This window comes from Parambassis ranga, chromosome 2, assembly GCF_900634625.1.
Source record: "Parambassis ranga chromosome 2, fParRan2.1, whole genome shotgun sequence".
In the NCBI taxonomy this organism is placed as follows: Eukaryota; Metazoa; Chordata; class Actinopteri; family Ambassidae; genus Parambassis; species Parambassis ranga.
The window spans coordinates 32,484,392-32,504,229 of record NC_041023.1 but is presented as its reverse complement, the minus strand read 5'-3'; the positions used below and the strand labels follow the sequence as shown (position 1 = coordinate 32,504,229).

Sequence of the window (19,838 nt, the reverse complement as noted above, 5' to 3'; positions counted from 1 at the left end):
TTACAGAAGCACTGCTGCAAACAATAGCTTTAGCTCTATTTATGAACATGACCTCTATTTGGTGCAGGGTAATTTGATCCTGCACCTTTATTACACTCTGATTATGTTCAATTCACTGAAAACAGGATGTAATGGAAGACACAGGTTGCTAAACAACTCTAGACAAATACTCTCCCTAGAGTTACATTTGAGTCACAATGCTCATCATTGCATGCTGTCATTGTGTGTTGAAGAGAAAAGAGCACAGGCCAGCTTACACTTAGCATTAAACCATACTTTCTGGGTCTTCATGGACCCAAAGGGGACTGTTCTCCACCAATTTAAAAGTTCAATTTCCACCTCTCCATCAGATTTATTTTACATTATAACCTGAAGGGTCTGCCACCCGGGCCTGGGGAAAATGTGGTTAATAATCCACTTCAGACCCATCACACGGTATATTTTCAGCAAAAGAATGGACATGAAGGGAAGTTTGGACTGCAGAGCTGATTAGACAGACAGACAGCACTTTTCCTTGTTGACTGTCATTTGATTTTATTTGATACTGTTTGGTATTAATAATTTGTAATAATAATTGCTGGTCATGGCCCGGAGCTTTCCCAGTGCCAGACTGTGTGTGTGTGTGTAAAAAGGCATTGTAGGTCTAGTCGTGATCAGAAAATGAAAACTACTCCACTGCCTCTTCTTTGCTATCACCATTATTACAACATGGTTTAAGTGTACCTGCATGACATGAGGATAATATACTGTACAATGTGATAATATAATAAGAGAGCCTATGTTTTCCTCGCTCTTCTCTGTAGCAGTCATGCTAGCTAATGTCGCTAGGAACTAGCAGATGGCTTGTCTAATGATATGAATGCATGGCCCATGTGAGAGGTGTCTGCACCTTCTCATGCTAAATTTGAAATGATTTTTTAAGGCTGCATTCACATAGAATTCAGCAATACAAGTGCAGAGCTACTATGAGGAAGAAGAAAATGTAAAGCCGTTAAAGGAAGAGAGAAAGACATTTCTCTTCATTTGATACTGTTCGAAGTGAAATCAGACCATGTTTTTTCACCAAAGGACAATATGAAGATGTATTCTCAGAGCACAGTCTTTACCTCTTCCGTGGTCATTCTAAAAGGGACCTTCTTGTGTTTGTTTTGCAGAAGAGCTACGGAAACTGAGCTGGTCTGGAATCCCACGACAAGTCCGGCCTATAGCATGGAAGCTCCTCTCTGTGAGTGTTTTCTCCCACACACTTCACATACACTAGTTTGTGTGAAACATATAAAAGTCTTTCATACAAACACACTCAAAGATAAAAAACAAAAAATCAGTATAGAACTTCAAGGAAAATACAGATTAATCAAACCCACACTTTCATACACTCAGACACAGTCCCGCAAATAATAAACACATAACGGATGATCTCAGGCACACACAAAGTTGCTGTCATGTTCTTTCTTCCTACCCCCTCCCTTTTTTTGATTTATGAAGACTGGTAACAGTCCTGCTCTTTTTTTCCTCCAAACTTCAATAGGGAAAATTAATTGCAAGGCACAAATAATTTATTCATGAGACCCACGGTGTGTTTACTCATTAAGCTATTGTTGTGGTGTACAGCTCTTAGTCTGCAGAGAGAAGACTGGCTTTTTGAACGCCATGACTCTCCCATTAATTACCGCACAATAGCTAATGTGCCGCAGAAAATATGTCATTAAAGGTGTGTGTATGTATGTGTGTTTGTGGGCTTTTTTTGTGGTGGTGGGAGGTTACCAACTGGGCACTTTAACTGATAATGGCTGGCTTTGTTTGGTGCTCAACTAAAGTGAAGGCTCATAACACAGTATGAAGTTGCAAAGAGCTGGCTGCAGTGGAGGGGAGGGGTACCGCAGCACTTCAGCTGAATGTTTTGTATGTGTTAAGTAATGTACCATATATTAAACCAATTGTGCATCTTTGCATTAATATACACATATGCAAGTATGGGAAGCCACTGAATGCATACATACAGCTATATGTAATGTAGGTACATGAACTTTGGTTTGCATCTGCCCCATGGTCTGTATAATTGATGGTTGGACCGCCTCTGCTTCTCGGGGGAGAAAAAGATGGAGCGAGCAGAGGTGGAGAATGTGTGGAGGGCAGACAAAGACAGAAAACATGAAAAAATGAGTCCATTCAGAAACAAAGAATAAGCCTAAAAGGTAGAAATGAAATGGACAACGAAACAACACTGACAAAAATGCTGGTAGGCAAATTTGTGCTATTATAGTATGCCCAGTAAGGTAGCTCTTGTTAGAGTGCAATATGCCGCCTAACTACTTTGATACCGAAGAAAAACTTCTCAGGCAAGTTCCCAAGTATACAGTCAGAGATAATGATATACTTGACACTGCATCTAAAAATATATGTATTATGCGTATGTGTCCCCTGGATTGGCTGAGTTATGACTCTTGAGAAAGAACATTTTTCTATGTAAATTGCAGCAATCTGACTCGAAGGTTTTTTTTATGCACTTTAATTGTCAGCCGGGTGTTACAGTCTGTGCTGCAGCTACAACAGAAAAGCAACTTCCAAATCAGTGGCCAAACTAAAATAAGTACAGTGACTTATCAGTGTTTTTCTTTTTTAGGGCACAGATGTGCCTCACGCAGTATCTTTCTCACCTTTTACGCCTGAATTTTCTGCTCACCTTCTAACCTTCTGCTACAAAGTCTGGAAAATATGAAAAATTTGTACCCAAAATAACTGAATTCTGGCTCATACTTTTATAGCCTGCTGCCTGTCTTTTGAGTTTTGCTGTGCCTTGTCTTCGTCTCAGCTTCCCTGGTAAAGATGTATTATGGTTTAAGATATATCTGCTGTTAAAATAAGAGAGGCAGTGAGACTTGAGAAAGGTGCGTCTGCCATGGCAATGGTCTTTAACGAACTCCTGCAGTTGAAGTTCATATTGGCTAAAGTCGATCTGTAGTGCTGAAAGTTTTCTTCCTTGATGCAGATGATGATGAGAAGATGGAAGAGTCAATGCCAATGTATGCACTCCTGTAGTTTTATTAATATATTAAGATGGCTAATTAATATGCAGTCTTTGAAGCTATTTGGCTTCTTATAACATAAGCAGCTGTTGCAAATGGGCCCTTTTTTACACTCACCAGCACATTGATAGGATTATTCATATGTGGGCGTCATCGCGGTATGGACAGAGTGAGCATTAGCTAGACATCTGTCAATATTCATTTTGGGCAAATGTCAGTATTTCATTTAAAAGCCATATCTGTCAATACTGTCTTGCCATTATGTGCATCAATATTACATCTCAATTGAATAAGTGGTGCACAGACTGTACAAACTTAGGATCCACATCTCAAGTTCTTTCTGCTGCTCTTTGTATGACGTTGAATAGATTTTACAGATCTCAGAGCCTCATGCAGCATGAATTAACCCAGGGTTAAATCCAAGGCTTGGATTGAAGCAAGAATTGTGCACACTGTCGAAAGTGCTCATATCTTCTCAAGTGTCATAACACTTGACTGCCTCTTCTGTCCTGCCTGTGGTATGATCCAGTAGAGAAATAGATAGAAGGGATCAGGCTCAAAAAATCTTTTCTCTGTCTAGCATGCACACCGTGCACACACATTCACACTTGCAGCCCACGCCGTATTCCATAAACCTGGCAGAGACACCTAATTCTCCACTTCACTCCAGTGGTGTCCCTTGTGCCCTTCTACTGCTCACCAGCGTGCACCAACTTATTTGATTTTTTTTCTTCTCCCCCTCCAGCAGGCATGCTTGAGCCACACTCTCCTTTACCTGACAATGACGAGAATCAAGTGTCCCCACTGTGGTCATAGCTCAGTAATGCTCCCCCAATGGCCTGCGTTTACCACATCACAGGAATTGTCAATAACTATCTTCACTGTTATTAGCTAGTGAGGTAATAAGAAAAGCAGGCGAACAAAATACGGGTTAAAGTGCTTTAAAAAGTTAACGTTTTTTTCTAGCCTTCCTAGATGGCTCCCTCTCTGATTTCAGTGTTTTGCAGGAGGCTCCACAGGCTGCCCGCGGCCTCAGAAATGCTTCGGGTTCAACTTCTGTTATTTCAGAAATAGTAGCGTCTTATTTCGTTTGTTTAAAGAGCACTTGGTGTCCAAGCCTGGAGGAAGAAAGAAAGAAATTAAATGGCTTTTCTGCTTTGTGAAAGAATGTCAGCCTGTGGCAATATGTACATTTGCTAATAGAGTGCGGCTGTTAAATGTGAAGTGACGGGAAAGGAGAAAACTAACTGGCTGTGGAAATATTGATAAGGCTAAAGGGTTATACGAGATACATCAAGGAGCTGTGGCAGCAGGGGACAGATTTAGAGATTATTATGTTAAACCGTTACCTTGCGATAATACACATAATTATATTGCCTGTATGAGGAGAACAATGCAATTTTTTCATTTGAAACAGACTTATGAACATTCTCTCTCTGCACACTTTAGAGGCTTCTCACACCTCGCTGGAACACTGTTCCATTTCAGTTTGTATCATTGTGTTTTAGCTCATGAGAAATGCAGTCAAAATATTAACTGCCAAGCCCTAAGCTAATTACTATTTGTAAACAGGATGAGAAAATTAAATTTGTTTCCTATATGTGCATCCATCTTTAGTTTGTGTATTTGAGGGAAGACGCATGTTTAAGTCACTTTGGTAAATAAACCCATTAACTTAACTTCTGATCAAGTGGATTTTAAGCCTTTAATCACTAATTTCATAAGGGGTGGTGCTGAAAATTGGAAAAAATGGCTCATTTTTAATAGAAAAGGTAAATGTGGACTGGATTTTGTTTTAACCTTACAGTCTTGGTCATGTCAAACATCAGTAACAACATTGACTTTAATGCATTATTAGTTTTTGCACAGCACTGGATTTTAATTTTTCTCCCTTACGTGTTGTTCGTGGACATTTTTGTCCCATAGACTTCCATTATAACCACATTTTTTGACTGCACAGCCATGGCACTACATAATCATTGATTGTTGGTGGTGTACCCTGGTGGTAGGAGGTAAAATTTGTGATTTTTACAGCTAACAACCTGATGACGGGTCATTAAGTTTTTTTTCCAATTTTCAGCACCAAAGAAATTAGTGATTAAAGGGTTAAAATCCTGGGGGGAAATTATTTTTTCACTACTTTTGATTAATTAAAATGTCTATGCAAAAAAATATGAAAAAAATATTTATCTGATGTATTTTTAAAACCGTTAAAACCGACGTTTTTGTCCCGAACAACATGATAGGGGGTAAAATTTGCCCACAGTGTATTTATTTGTTGTAAAAGTTGCCCAATCAAGCTATGAGCTTATTCTTATGCATTTTCTTTTGTTTCACAATGTTAACCATGGCAGTGTAAATGCAGAGCCAACCAGGGCAAAAGTATAACTTTCTCACTTCGTCTCAATGCAGAGAATTTAAAAGTCGTGTCTGAAAAATAACATCAAATTTTCACACATTGAGTGTATCATGCATACACAGTAGCATCTTTTAGTATCTTTTTCAGTTATCTGCTGTGTATGTGAATAAGATGCTGGGTTTACATGTGCATATAAACACATAAAATATCCCCCCAGACTGATGAGATTGCACTAAATTCAGCTTTTAATGGCTAAAGATGCGGAATTTCTAAACTTTTAGAGTGCTTTTTAATATTTAAACCCTGTAGCGAAATGAATAATATGGCATTAAAAAACATAGGAGATTAAATTTGAATCAGTAAATGGTGAAGCCCTGGTGATAGAAATAAATTCTCAAGTGGATGTTTTCAAATTCCAAAAAATCATACATTGAAACCAGCCTCTGAAGATGCTGGTGTTTAACAAAAAAACAAAATAAAAGAAAGGCAACAGACGAGAGCATTGAAACAAAGAAGGAAAGTTTTGTTTGTTCAACTTCTGTTGTGCTCACAGTGGGACAGCCTGCTTCCCAGATAAAACACGGCTGCTAAGCAGAAATCAATTTAGCAAGAAAAGTTTAAAAAAAAAACCTATTTCATTTAAATTCCCCAAATGGATTCCCCAAGCATATTTTCCTCGTTTTTACAGAGAGTTTACTGAAGTGGAGGATCCGTGAGGGAGAGAGTAGATTGATGCAAGGAAGAATAAAGAGATGAGGTTTATGTAGACTGATTAACACAAGCAGGAGGAAGCACTGTGTAGCCACATTTTGCACCACTGGAAGGACATGCAGAGCAGTCATGCATTTATACTGCATTTTCTGTCCTTCTTAACCAGTCAACTGCATATTAAATAAAAAACATGTAAGAGCATGAGAACACTTTTTTTTGCTAAGGAAGGCAAATTCAATGAGCTATTTTGTAGTTATGTCAAAAATATTATAATCAGTATGATGATAATTTGATTTGACTGGAAATATATTTCAATTTACCAGATACCATATAATTAGAATTAAAGAGTAACACTGCTGCAAGATGAAATTGCATTCAAGTGTGTGATGGTGTTTGTATCCTTTTTATAGTCTTCCAATTCTCCTGTGTGTGTGTGTGTGTGTGTGTGTGTGTGTGTGTGCTGGTGTCCTATTGAGCAGTAACACAGCTGCAGTGTGATTGACCTCCACTAAGTTGTCCATTAACCTTCAACTCACACACTCACACACTCACACACTTTCTCATTTGGCAGAGCGCAGCAAACAGCGCAGCCCACTGCTTTGTCGCTGGCCTGTTGTGTTTTGTGTTTGTGTGTATACCCAAATGTTTGTATGAGTGTTTGCATATTGAGCAGTTTCAACATGTGGCGCGTGGACATTTTGGCAGAGAGAAACAGTGTGGAAATGTGTGTGGAGACAGTGTGGAAGAGCACAGTGATTACTTCTGTTAGAGTACCAATGGAAAATGCAACTGGGGAACAGCCTGAGCGATGGATGTGGTTGTGGAAGAATGAAAAATGTAACTGAGTAGTTCTTTTTGCCATAGAGCATATATAAAGATGTAAAAGCTCTCTTGATATCATCCAGGTTTTTGAAGAGCAGTGTTAAAGGTCAGTTTGGAGGCTCCTGCCACACTCGGCTAATCCAAAAATAGGCAGCGATAGAAGGAGAGACGTATAGTTCTGTGAGGGCACCCAGCTGCCAGCCTTGAAGCAACATGCTCTCTGGCTCCCTTTGCATTTGGAGGCAGAGTAACACTGTCATAAATACTTGCAGTAGAAGCATCCCCCAAGAACATGTTTATTTTCATGCTAATGTCAAAGGTAGAATATTAGTAGTATTTTATACCAGCTAAACCGCTCTGCAACTTGTACAGCCCTGCATCAAAGGTTTTGTTTCTATGACAATAATAAGTGAAAACAACACTAACCAGCAACATTCAGATCTGGCTGATCTGCTCCCTTAGTGACCCTCTGTTTTTGTTTGTTTATTAATTTCTGTCTGACAGATTAGACTCTACAGCTCAGACGAGACAACCGTCTTAGTTACTAGGGGAATAATTCCTTTGCAATTGTGGTTACTGGTACATGATGGCATGACCAGCAGCTGACTGAATAGTTTTGTTTGTGCACCAAAGATGTGCACTTCTCTAGTGGCTATCTTGTGGCAGCCACACTTTTTTCAGTCTTTGCTACTCAGACAATAGAATTATATGGACACTCACCCTTATGTAAGACTTCATTCACTTGTTCAGTTGTCAGCAAAACTGAGAAATTGTGTACTGAGGCTAAATCAGTTCTTTGTACAATGGTGTAAACCTGCTTTTAGTTGGGTTTTTTTTGATGCCACCCTCCAATGGGCATTGGTTGAACTGCTGCTTTTGTCCCCATTTGCTTTGCTTGCAGTGAGGTATGTTTGTTTGTGGATATGTCTACAAGCAAAGTTGTTGTGTGCACAAAATGATCCTCTCGATTCCAGACTTCTCCTGAGACCTTGTCTGGGGAAAAGTGAACAAAAACAACAAGCTAGAAACTTTTTTTGTTGCTACACTTATTGACTTTCCTCAAGATAGTTGCCCAAAATGATAGTTTCTGTGTCTCTCTATACTTGCTAGCATATTACTCACAAAATGTCAGCCCACTTGCAAAAACAACAGACAGTAGAATCATAACGGAGACAGATATGCCACACACACACACAGTGTGTATAACAGGCCTGTTATGATTTTCAGTCTCTGTTGGTGGTGCAGGTAGATGAGATCGGTTTGATGGTGGTTCTACTAAAGCCAGTCCAATTCAGAGTAACTCTCAGATGTGTCTGTGCAGCAGCCAACGTGTTTTCTGAAAAACACTCACTTTTAATTGAAAGCAATGACAAATACAAGACATGGATCGACTGATGAGGAGAGTGCTTGTTTGCAAATTTTTTTACTAGGAACGCCTGTTGAAAGATCTGAATAGTCCATTTTCTAGCTTTTCAGTGCTTTCAGGCACATCTCATGGTCTTCAATAGACTGCTGGACCTCAGGTGTCCATCTGTGACCAATCTGTGATAATGAGTTTTGTAATAAAACACATCAAGCATGAGACCTCATGGTCCAGTTTGTCGGGATTTCACCTGCCCTGCTCTGTCTTCATCCATGGATGGACTTTACTCAGTTGCTATGGAGATGGCTGTTATGATATTTCAAGTTGTACATAGGAATATATGTCAAAAATAGTGTGTTTACAGGTGTCAAAAGAACATTTGTAGGATGAACAGAAAAGCACTTCCATCCTCCTTAAAGTTATTAAATATTTTAGAACCCCTGGTCCCAGCTCTCGTTTTTAATCCACATTAAATTTGTTTTTCGGTTTGGAGTTTTCTTTCCGCTTGTTGCATAAGCCTGATTGCACAATGAGGATAAAATCTGTTCTGTCTGACAAACACCCTGAGAGGTAGCTGTCCTAAGAGGGATCCGGTCAAGCAGCAGAAAGTTTGTACTCCCTGATCGAGGCGTTTGGTTTGTCGCTAAACCTGGCTCATGAACTCAAAGCAAGGTTTTACAAGTTTCAAAATCAAAGCTCATTAAATACTACTGGCACTACTGAATAAGAGGAAGAGACAGGCAGTGTAAAACACTGTGTGGTTTAGTCTTTAGTCTGAAATATCTGCAAAGCTGAATTAATGAGTCCCTTGTGGAAGCATGTCTGTGAGCATGTATGTCACAAAAAGACGAGTGTATTGGTTCACAGGCAATTCTTTGTTTTTAGTGGTTTTGGTAATAGTCCAAGCAAATGTTGATGCATTTTATTTTTCTTATAGATGTATAATAATGCATATTTTATTGTTTTTAACCTATTAATATTTATAGTCGACTAGTAAGAACACTGTTGTATCTGTGTATGTTAATGTTTGAGATCTCATAAAGCGAGGAGAGGCCATTATTTAATCAGAATACAGCCATATTAAGCCCACAGCAATGAAGGGAAACAATTGTTTACCATTGCCTAACAGCTCATTGGACAAATGATTTTTTTTTCTTAATTTTAAATGGTAATTTCTTCTTGTTTTCTTCCTCTCTTCCTTTTCTATTTTTATTCTTTCTGTCATTTCTTTGTCTGCTGGTGTCTCCCTCTCTCAGGGTTACCTGCCAGCCAATGCTGAAAGAAGAGATAGCGTCCTACAGAGGAAGAGACAAGAATATTTCGGCTTTATCCAGCAGTACTACGACTCCCGCAATGATGAACACCACCAAGACACATACAGACAGGTATGTACTACATATGCTTCTCCACAAAAGTCTACACACTTGTAAGCTTCTTTAAACTCCTTGTCCCAAACCCATGGAATAAAAAGCTTCCTTTTTCCAATTACAAAAACAATCTCCTGTTGCTAATGTATTACCTCAGCAAAAATCCAGAACACAAGGCTGTGTTTGTGTATGTTTGTGACAGAATTTGGCCCTGCAGTCAGGATTACTGGAACCAGTTATCTGGCAGAAGTGCTTCCTGTGCTTTTTTTCTTGTGTTCTTTCTTCTGTCTCCCTCATGTATTCATAGGACTCTTTGTCTGTCTACGTGTGTGCGTGTGTTGACATGAGGGGAGTGCGGTCGACCTCTGCACACAGCATATAGACAAGCAGCTTCAGAGAGCTGCTTAAACGTTAAGCGAACACTTCTCTTTGGCTTTAAAAATATCATCTACTTTGACTCTGTCCCTCACACACCCCCGCCCCCACTCTCTCTTTCTTTTTCTCAGTGTTTATCTCTCCCTCCCTCCACTCACTCTCATTTTAACACTCAACTACCTCCCATTCATTTCAAGCCGATAAGGAACATCAAAGTGGGCTGTCGATAGCAAAAACACACATTTCTCATATTCTGTCCAATTTTTCATTGATCTCCTGTGTGCTGTGCCAGAGAGCTGGTGTACTTTGTTTTGATGATTGTTTGGATCGTGTCTTAAGGCCTCTTTTTCTGCCAGATTCTTCTTGTTCCGGAGTGAGCAGTGATTTCTGGTGAATTTCTGTGCCACGTGCCTGTTTGTATGTTTTTGTTTTGTTTTTTGCTTGTATTGAGTGGGTTAGTGATTTTTTTTTTCCTGTATTTATTTTTTATTTTGTCAGTACAAATACATACATAATAATACATACATACGGTGTCAGTGTATGTCTACTTAAAAGTGTGTTTGTCTTTGACTTTGCACATATGGGGAGGTCCATCATTCGTTCTGAGCATCCATCTGCCTCTATAGTTTGTCTTGTTTTGGTCTGTCCATCTGTCTCTTTTATACATTTTTGTTTATGTTGTTGGTAACTTGCCCAAACAGCTTGTCTGTATACATCGGAGTATGGATCTAGTCCCAGCTCGCACTGAAAGCTTTTTGAAGTACTGCTGCAGCTTCATTCTGTCCCAGGAGAGTAAAATAATAAATGAATCAAACTTTGGTGTTTTTAAGCAATCAGAAGATGGAAGAAATGGCCTCACAGCTTGTTGGTTGAGTTTTTAGTTGCAGTTACAGCTGTTGTGTTGATTAGAAATAGCTGTCATTAGAGGGCAGAAATCTAGACCTATGTTACAGAGAGGAAATGTTGCATCGTTTTAAATGAACCACATGTGACTCAAGTATGGTGGTCAGTTGTGAGATTCTACAAAGTTTTAATTATGCAGTAACATACCTATTCCACAGTAGCGAAGTGTAAGAGTACAGGTGTTGCCCATCCCTTTTGCCCTTGATAGGTTCCAGTTTCATAGAAATACACTGAAAAGCTTTATTGTTTGGTCAAAGGTCCTGCGATGCTAGCCAAAGCACCTTTCTCAATTTACCTCTTATAGCTGAGCGAGAGCAGCATTAAATGCAGCAGGAGTGCATTCTGGGAACTATTGTATTTCTACCCCTGTGTGTAAATGTGTGTGTGCATGTGTGTGTCTAACATATTTCTCTCCCATGTTGCTGTCAGATCCACATAGACATTCCTAGGATGAGTCCTGAATGTTTGGTGCTGCAGCCAAAGGTTACAGAGGTAAGGTGTACAGAGCGGGCCCGACGGTGGACACTATTCAAATCTGAGTCACACACTCTTACAAACAGTCCGGACTGTTTCAGTTGGCTTGGCTCCAGCTGCTGCCCTGCATCCACCTGGCTCCCTTGTGATGAATCTGTATGCCTGTCGTATTGTCCATCTGCGGGGTAGATGCTCTGAAATGGCATGGACGTGGTCTCTCGCACACAGTTACACTCACAAGCACATATTGTTACAGAGACATCCTTATATTCAAGACCACAGCTGCTATCCATTTCAGATGAGCAAAACCCCAGTCTGACTTCAATCAAGGACACCAATCCACTAACTGTTGCTCTTGCTCTGTTTCTGTCACTGTCTGTGATTGCCAGATCCGTGCTAACCTGCCTGTTGCTTCAGTGTTTGTCTTTTTTTTCTCTCTTTCTCTCTCTGCAGATTCACATTGACATACCGAGAACTAATCCTCTTATTCCCCTCTTTCAACAAGCTTCTGTCCAAGAGGTGAGACCCCTCCAGCTGCACACACACCAACTCACCAAACAGGGTTTTTCCTTCTCTTATGGCCTTAGGCAGATGCGGTAACAATGTTATTGTGGGACAAACATAAAAACAAAATATTGCAAAACATGCGCACATCGGTTCAAACGGCAGGATAGCATGCGGCATGTTGATGACACAAGAATTGTTTTTATTTAAGACGTCTGCCTAAGAGTCTGAAATGGAAAACCCTATGCATGATCTGGAATGGGTACACACAGACACAAACTAAAAACACATAGGAAAGAATGTCATGCATGACGTGCTGTAAACTTTCATTCTGCATGGTATCTCTTTATCTGCTGTTTGTGCTACGTAATATAGTGAATATCAGCAACTGTACATGACAAATATCTTTCGGTAGTAAAGCACATAAATTGGTCTCCTCCCAAGGTGTAAGCAGCCCTACAAGTGATGTAAAATGCAGATTCTATTGTTTAATGCTGGACTTTAATGTAGCAGTACAGAAAAATTAGGTAATATGCAAGAGTGTAGGTAGTGGTGTGGTCTTGCCTCGTACTTGGCAGTCACTGACACTTTTGATCAAATTGCACACATGTTTTTAAAGGAATGTTTTAGGGGCCACACATGGACAGGGGATGTAGCATTAAATGAGAGCAATAGCAATGCTATTATTGAGTTTATATACGGCCTATAGATGTTACAGCCTTAGATTACACCATAAGACATGTTTTCACCATGTCATTATTACAAAAATAAAGCCAAAATGGAGAGCTATGTATGAAAAACAAAATCGACTGCTTCCTTAATGTAAATGTGGTTCTCAGCTTTAACAGAATTATGTAAGCTGCAGGTCTGTGGGACTATCAGTTCTGCATCCCAATGCAGCTTAACACAGAAATTAACCTGATTCCATTCATTTATATGGGGTTAAGCTTATCTTATTATTACAGTGCTTCTGGGAGGGCCTGTCTTACAGTACATAGAGCCACTGGTCTGAGAAGCAGAAAAGTGAAAACAGCCATAATGAGGTGGAGGCTAATGAGGTGGCTAGGGCTTCCTTTTGCGTGTGTATACACCTGCGCATACAGTAGGTGTGAGCCAGCATGCACACACGCCATCCATGTGTATAGACTGAAAAGAAATGAGGAGACATTCAACAGACTCATACACGTGCACAAGGACTTTAATTCATACACAGCGCCCCAGGCAACGCCATCTCCCATTGCCCCTGTTTTGTACAAGATACAACTGGAGGCTGTGAGGAGGGAAATGAGATCAGACAATGTGGAGGCTGGCGCCTCTTCTCTACCTGCTGTCTTTACAGTATGCACTGCTACTGTATATAATATTTGTGTTTTTTTGCTTCTGTTTTCCTTCTCCCAGAAGCTATGTTTTCGTCTTTCTTATCACCCACACACCCAGCTTTCCCCTCTTTGCGTGCAAAATAAAAGCCACCAGCATCCATTGAAATATTCAGGCAGTGCGCTCCTCATATTTTAGTATTCAACAGACTCCAAAGCCTCCCTTTATTTTATAAGGTTGTGCTTGCTGTGGTGCCACCTGAAAATCACCTCTGCTTCATTTCATTCACTTGTTTGTCTCTGCGCCCTCATGGGGCTCCAGAGATTTAGTCAAGATGGAAGCCAGTCAACAGTCTGTTCCATTTCAGGCAGAGAGGGATATTGAAGCAATTCTGCAGTGATTTCCTAAGTGGTGTCTAAGAGTTATTGTGTGTGTGTGTGTTTTTTAGAGAACAATACAGTCTTTGGGAGATGTTGATAATCAGCAATTACAAGATCGCAACGTGAAAAGAAAACATTCACTTTTTGGCTCCAAATTGTGATTACAGGCTGAATGAGCAGGATTTATCAGTAGGACCTCGACACGTCTGTGTAACAAAACCTTATTTTGTTCTTTTGAAGAGATGAACTGTGTTTTTTTTTTTTTTTTTTTTTTTAATGAAAAACCTCTAAGCCGTGAGTGCACATTGGCAGTTTAATGCGGTTGTTGATTAGTTTATTGGATATTTCAGATTGAGCCTGTGATGTATTTTTTCAAAGGGGGCTCATCCTTTAGCTTTCAGAAGTCAGTGATGAGTTTCCTGACTACTTGTAACAATTTCCTTTCGACCTCTTAATATTACACTTATTTGGGTCTGGAGCTAATGGGAACAGGAAAAGGGGTTGCACTGTATTATTATCTGGAGTTAATGATTAGCATTTAAATTAGCTGACTTTATAGGACACACAAGCATTGTCTTTTGTGGACTGAGTGAACTCCAGTTAAACCTGAATTTGTTGCCTCGGCGTCTGCGTCTTTTTTTTTTTTTTTTGTCCCCATAGTGAAAGGCAGGCAGGGCAGCGTGCACATGCATGGGTTCACTCGCAACACTCCTGTGTGTACTTGCCAAAGTGAAATATGCATGTCAGCTTTTGAGGTGGCATGAAAAGAAAGCCCCATTACCCACTCTCCTGACTATCACTAGCACCTCTCCCTGTTTGATGGATGCAGCTTTGATAAGGAAAGAGGACGTGTGAGGCAGGTAAAGGAGGGTGAAAGAAAAAGTTTGGAAAAGTAGCGATCTCTCCTCACTGATGGAATTGCTTTAAATAAAAATGCAAGTTTGTGCTCACACCTTTCAAAAATATTACCATGGCCATGTTATATTCTATAAAACTATGAGCTATGAGGTTATTTAGAAAGTGACAGAAACATGACATATTCCTCCAAAATAAAATAATAAGATGGCGCTTGATAGGTGTGGTACATCAAGGTGTGAGAGTGTGTATTCATGCTTTTTGGGAAAATCCATTTGCACACCCAGAAAAACAAGAGGAACATCAAGCCTCCTGTAATTCACTGGGGCTGACAGCATTAAACAGCCACCCATAACAAAGATGGAAGTGTTTGCCTTGCAAAAAAAAAAAATGTTGCGAAGTAAGAAAAGAGAGGGAGATGGAAGAGTTCGACTGACTCGGGGGAAGAGCAGGAGACAGAGACAAACTGAATGAGAAAAGAAGAGAGGAGGGAGGAGACCAACACCAAAGCAGAGAACACAGTTCAAAGTGAGCACAAAAAAACACAGCTGAGGAACTCAAGCATGAGGTGTTGCTCGGCGATGACAGAAAGCCAAAGAAATGGTTCATTGCAAATTTTGATGCCACTCATCCATTTCCATACTGAGTCTTAAGTTCGTCTTTTATATCTAAATTTTTAACAGTGCAAGTGGATCAGGAACTTTGTATACATTAGTTCAAGTAAAAACACATATTTACAGGAAAGTTTAATGCGGGGGCACAGGGATAACTTCTGTTCAATTACCAGGAGAAATGACAGAAGTGGTTGAACTGATATTTACATAGCCTTGCACCCTCTTGTGGTTGTGTTGAGCTAGTGTTTCCTGGATAGCGGGCATGTGTCACAATTACAGGCAGAAAAATGGGGAAAAACTTGTTGCATAGGGCAGCAGTTTGCCTTTAAACTAACTAAATATATAAATGTTTCGAAAGGATCTGAAGATCAGCTTTATTGCACCACTCATTGAGATGAGGTCAAACAGGCACATGTTAAGCAAACGTGGAATGAAAAAGCTAAAAAAGCTAATTAGCCGAAGTATTAGCATAAACCAGTATGGCTATTTTTCCTCTTTATGTGCTTTGCATGCCTGAAATGATTTCTGATTGTTGCTGCTGTCACTCACCTTCCACAATGTGCACTTCTGTGTTTGAAACTTCTAAATATGTAAATATGTCTGTAAATATGAAGGTTAAGCTTAATTATTAGCATCAGAAATTCAGTTTTTATTAACTAAGCTAGAATTTATTGCCTGTGTAGTCATTGTAAATTGATAACTATCAGTTAATATATTGTGTTATGTTGTCTTTTCACACTGTCTTCGTGTGTATGTTTTGTAAGATTTTTGAGCGGATCCTGTTCATCTGGGCCATCCGCCATCCAGCCAGCGGCTACGTGCAGGGCATCAACGACCTGGTCACGCCGTTCTTCGTCGTCTACGTCTTCGAGTACATCGGTGAGTAGCATCCCTCCTCTCTCCTTTCACTTTAAAACTCCCTGATCTTTTATGTGATATGCTTAGATGTGATGATCAGTCATCTCTTTTTGGCTGCCCCTCCACTGAAAGCATTGCCACTCTCTACAGTGCAGAGTGGCACCTTTTGTAGCTGGCAAGACTCAGGGTTTACTCACCGGTTCATCTCCACAGGTAGCAGGAAATCATCCCTGGGACCCTCGAGACAGTCTCCCTCTTTTCACATCTCTCTGGCCAATAAGCTCCTCCTGTAGCGCTGTGCCCGCCCTTCCCCCTTCTCTTATCTTCCTGCCGTCTGTTGTGCTTCACTTAGACATACACTTCAGTCTCAGTTGGCACTTAAACGTGTTTTTAAGCTCTGTTTATCAAAGCATTCTGGTTAACACTTACGATTAGACTGTATGTGCTTACAATATGTGTGTAAGAGAGCACGACATGTGTAGGCGTGTGTGTTCTCTCCAGAGCCCTCCTGCTGTGTGCGTTTATGTTGTGCCACATTTGCGCAGATGAATGTTTTATGTTGCTCTCACACTTAATTCTTCTGACAGTATAAATACACTCCCTCAAAGATGAACAGACTGTAAGCAGTTGGAAGAGATATAGAGATTGTCAGTAAAACAGGGATATGTATTGCGTCATTTTAATTGTATTAGTATTGCTTAAATACTAAAAATACACTCCCTCATAATTTAGCATTTTTGTTTTGATCATACCGGTAATCAATTTTTTTCCAATTCTGTGTTTTTAATATATATTTAAACAGTGCTGTCACCTTAAGGACTTACATTATTAGATTTGTGTCAAATCTTCATCTGTAATTGCAAGACTGCAAGTATGTGATTGATCCACTTTACACCTGCAGTCCTGAGTGGAGCCTGTTTTCAAATCTACCCACCGACATCCAGAAATATTTGGAATGTATTACTTGTCGGTGTCTCTCAGTGGGCAGGAAAAAAATACATACAATTGAGCCTCCTTCTGCCTCGGGCAGTTCAGTGGTCATACACACACACACACACACACACACTTATCCAACTTTCTCTGTAATCTGTGCTTCAGGAAATTCACAACTCTTCTTCAACATTTATTAGCTCCAACTCCCAACATGATTCATGCAGTTTAAGGCACAACTGTGCCAGCTATTTGCGCACACCATTATCAATACTCATAACAGCATAGGTTGCAAAATAAGAGTATAAATCTCCCTGCAGTGAACTGGGCTGTTTTTAGAAAACATTGAGCCAAAACTAATTTCTCAGCTGTTAATGAACTTACCCTAGGCAAGGTAAAGCCTCTCTAGTGCGTCAAAAAACCTGTTTACTGACTGAGTGGGCATACACTTTAGTGCTGTCTGTGTGGTCAGTTGGATGGGAGCTCTTCAGATTTGATACCCAATCAACTACCGTATGTTTGACATGATGCCACCTTTCAACTTTTGCAAGTTTACTTTGACTTCTGTATCTCTGCTGCTGCCACTTGCTTCTTCTCTGTTCTCCTAATCTGCACACTGATCTGCTCTTGTTGCATTTATTTCCTCTGTGTTATAGTTATCTTATCATCACTGTCATTTTTGGGGGATCTTGATTTGATGTTGCTTTATCACTCTTTTTATTTTTCCATCTGGAAATGTCCTGCTCACTTCTCCTGTTATCTTTTCTGTTTATCACCAGTATAGAAAACATGTATATAGAGAAATTTCAACCCCACGCTGTCACTAAAGCACTTCTGCATGCTTCCTTCCTCTCTGTCTGTGCATCCCACGCACTGTACATCCACTGTGTGTTTATGTCTTTGTGCTGCAGTTATGGCCTGTCAAAGCTTTCTTTTGGAAACATTCAGAACAGAGCTACTTAGAGGAAACTGCAGCACTTTGTGGAGTAGCTCGCACTCCGTGGACCCACTGTGGTCACAGAGATGTGTCTCTAAACTACTTTGGACACGCACCACTTTACTCTGGGCTAATGAGTGTTTGTTTTTAAGCATTTCTTCTCTTTCCAGTTTTCTTTAAAAAAAAGTAGGGGTACTTAAATCTGCACCGCAACCTCTAAAATCACATCTAAAAAAACACAACTTTCATTAAGATGAGGTTTACTGCTTGCGTGTTATATTAGTAGCTACATTAGCACCAAAAATGTGTTTTAATTCCACAATGAAATTAACATAAACTGAAAATTTGACGCTTCCTCTCAGAAAAGATTGACTGCTATTAGATCCAGGTCTTAAGACCTCCAGTAACTTACAAATGAACGAGTCATTAGAGTGAGCCTTTACATGATTCCCATCCCTTATGAATTGTTCCATAATAATGTGTAAATCCCTTGACTTCTTGTCCTGCACTTGCTCCTATGTTCTTTATTAGGATGTTCTTCTGTTCTCTCTGCCTCTCACCTCGACTCATTTGCTCCTCTACCTCTTCCCCTCTCTGCATTTGTTTCTCGTCTCTCTTTGCCTTTCTCTGTGGGCGAGTCAGACTTGTCAGATCTTCAAAGCATCACCCCATGCTTTGTTCCTCTGTATCTCCATGTGCTGATGAGCCTTGAATAAGATACACAGCCAACAAACCTTCAAACGTGCCTGGCTGGCATCTTACATGATGGGTTGATGTGCTGTGCTGTTGTTGTTCTTATGTGCTCTTGTTTTCTGATGCAGAGAGAGTGAGAGAGGGAGAGGGAGAGCTTTGGCTCTTTCATGAGGTGGGCCTAATTCTGTTCCTTTGTGGTAGAGTAGGAAGTGTTAGATATACTCTCTCTCGTGCTGTCGTGCTCTCTTGCACTCTCTTGCTGTCTGTCTTCCTCTCTTACCTTCCATTGTAGTCTTTTTATCTCCTCTTCCTTCCTCGTTGCCTTCTTCCTTTGTAAACGAGCTCATGACTGCAGGTTGAAAGCTGGAAGTTCCTTTTTCCTCTTAACTCATTTCATTAGGCCTGTACATGGCAAGTATTAAAATAGTCACATGTTAACGTGTTTTTAGGTCAGACACAGATACACATCTCTTTGTTTCTTTCTCGTCTGACTCACTATATTTACATGCACCGTATGTTTGCCATTTCAAAGACAAGGACAATATTCCCACTATGTGTAGCAAGAAGCACATTGTGCAAACATAACATTAGGTGGTGAAACTCATGTTAATCACTCTTGAAGACACACAAAAACACGCATTCATTAAAATAATTGCCATAATGTTGGAGGTTGGAACATCATAGGGTTAGCCACTGAGCTTATTGTAAGGAGCACGTTTGAAGCTGTAATTATTGGGTCTCTGCTACAGTAGGTTAGCAAAAAATGAGCTGTAAATACAACACAGTCATACTGTGTTAGTGAAGTATTAGGAAAGCATTGCTCATTGTGCTTTTTAGAGGGTTTTTTTTACAGAACATCTGCCTACTGTAATGACTTTGGGACGAGTGTCAGTCAACCTGAATCAATAAAGTACAGGTCATAAAACCTACACATTGACCCGAGACGCTGAGAAGAACTTTACAGTCAGGTGATAATTCTGACATTTTTAATGACCTATAAAAATACAGATATGGATTTCAGCTGGGTAACCATGTACATCTGTTCAGTTGTATAGTCTGCTTAGATAATAGTCTGGCTTAGATAATATTGCAGCAAATATTACAGCAAAGTGTTAGTATAGACTTGAAGCCAACTTAATGCACAAAACCAATGTCACAGTATCTTTATAAATGTAGCCTTAGTTTCCTTTTTACTCACACTAGTGAGCACCAAGTCTACTTCCTGCTCAGTGTTCATCAGATTTAATTTTCTAATCCTCGCTCCAAATGTATTTGTTGTGTCTGAGCGGTTTTAAAGCCTTGACTGAGTTTGAGTGACAGCCAGTATCTGCGAATGTGAGCCAGTTCGCT

General features: G+C 40.0%; 1 protein-coding gene across 4 annotated transcripts in view; it reads left to right on the top strand.

Moving 5' to 3' along the window:
* tbc1d22a (TBC1 domain family, member 22a) overlaps nucleotides 1–19,838 on the top strand; it is a 116,763-nt gene that overhangs the window by 20,005 nt on the left and 76,920 nt on the right. For 2 of the 4 annotated variants that reach the window (XM_028399258.1, XM_028399260.1), the window contains exons 6-9: nucleotides 1,155–1,225; nucleotides 9,538–9,666; nucleotides 11,854–11,919; nucleotides 15,835–15,949. In XM_028399258.1, the coding sequence (XP_028255059.1) occupies nucleotides 1,155–1,225; nucleotides 9,538–9,666; nucleotides 11,854–11,919; nucleotides 15,835–15,949 (381 nt within the window). Of the gene's footprint in view, nucleotides 1–1,154; nucleotides 1,226–9,537; nucleotides 9,667–11,355; nucleotides 11,419–11,853; nucleotides 11,920–15,834; nucleotides 15,950–19,838 lie in introns of all 4 variants that reach the window. The other 2 variants (XM_028399257.1, XM_028399259.1) reach the window with 2 other exon arrangements.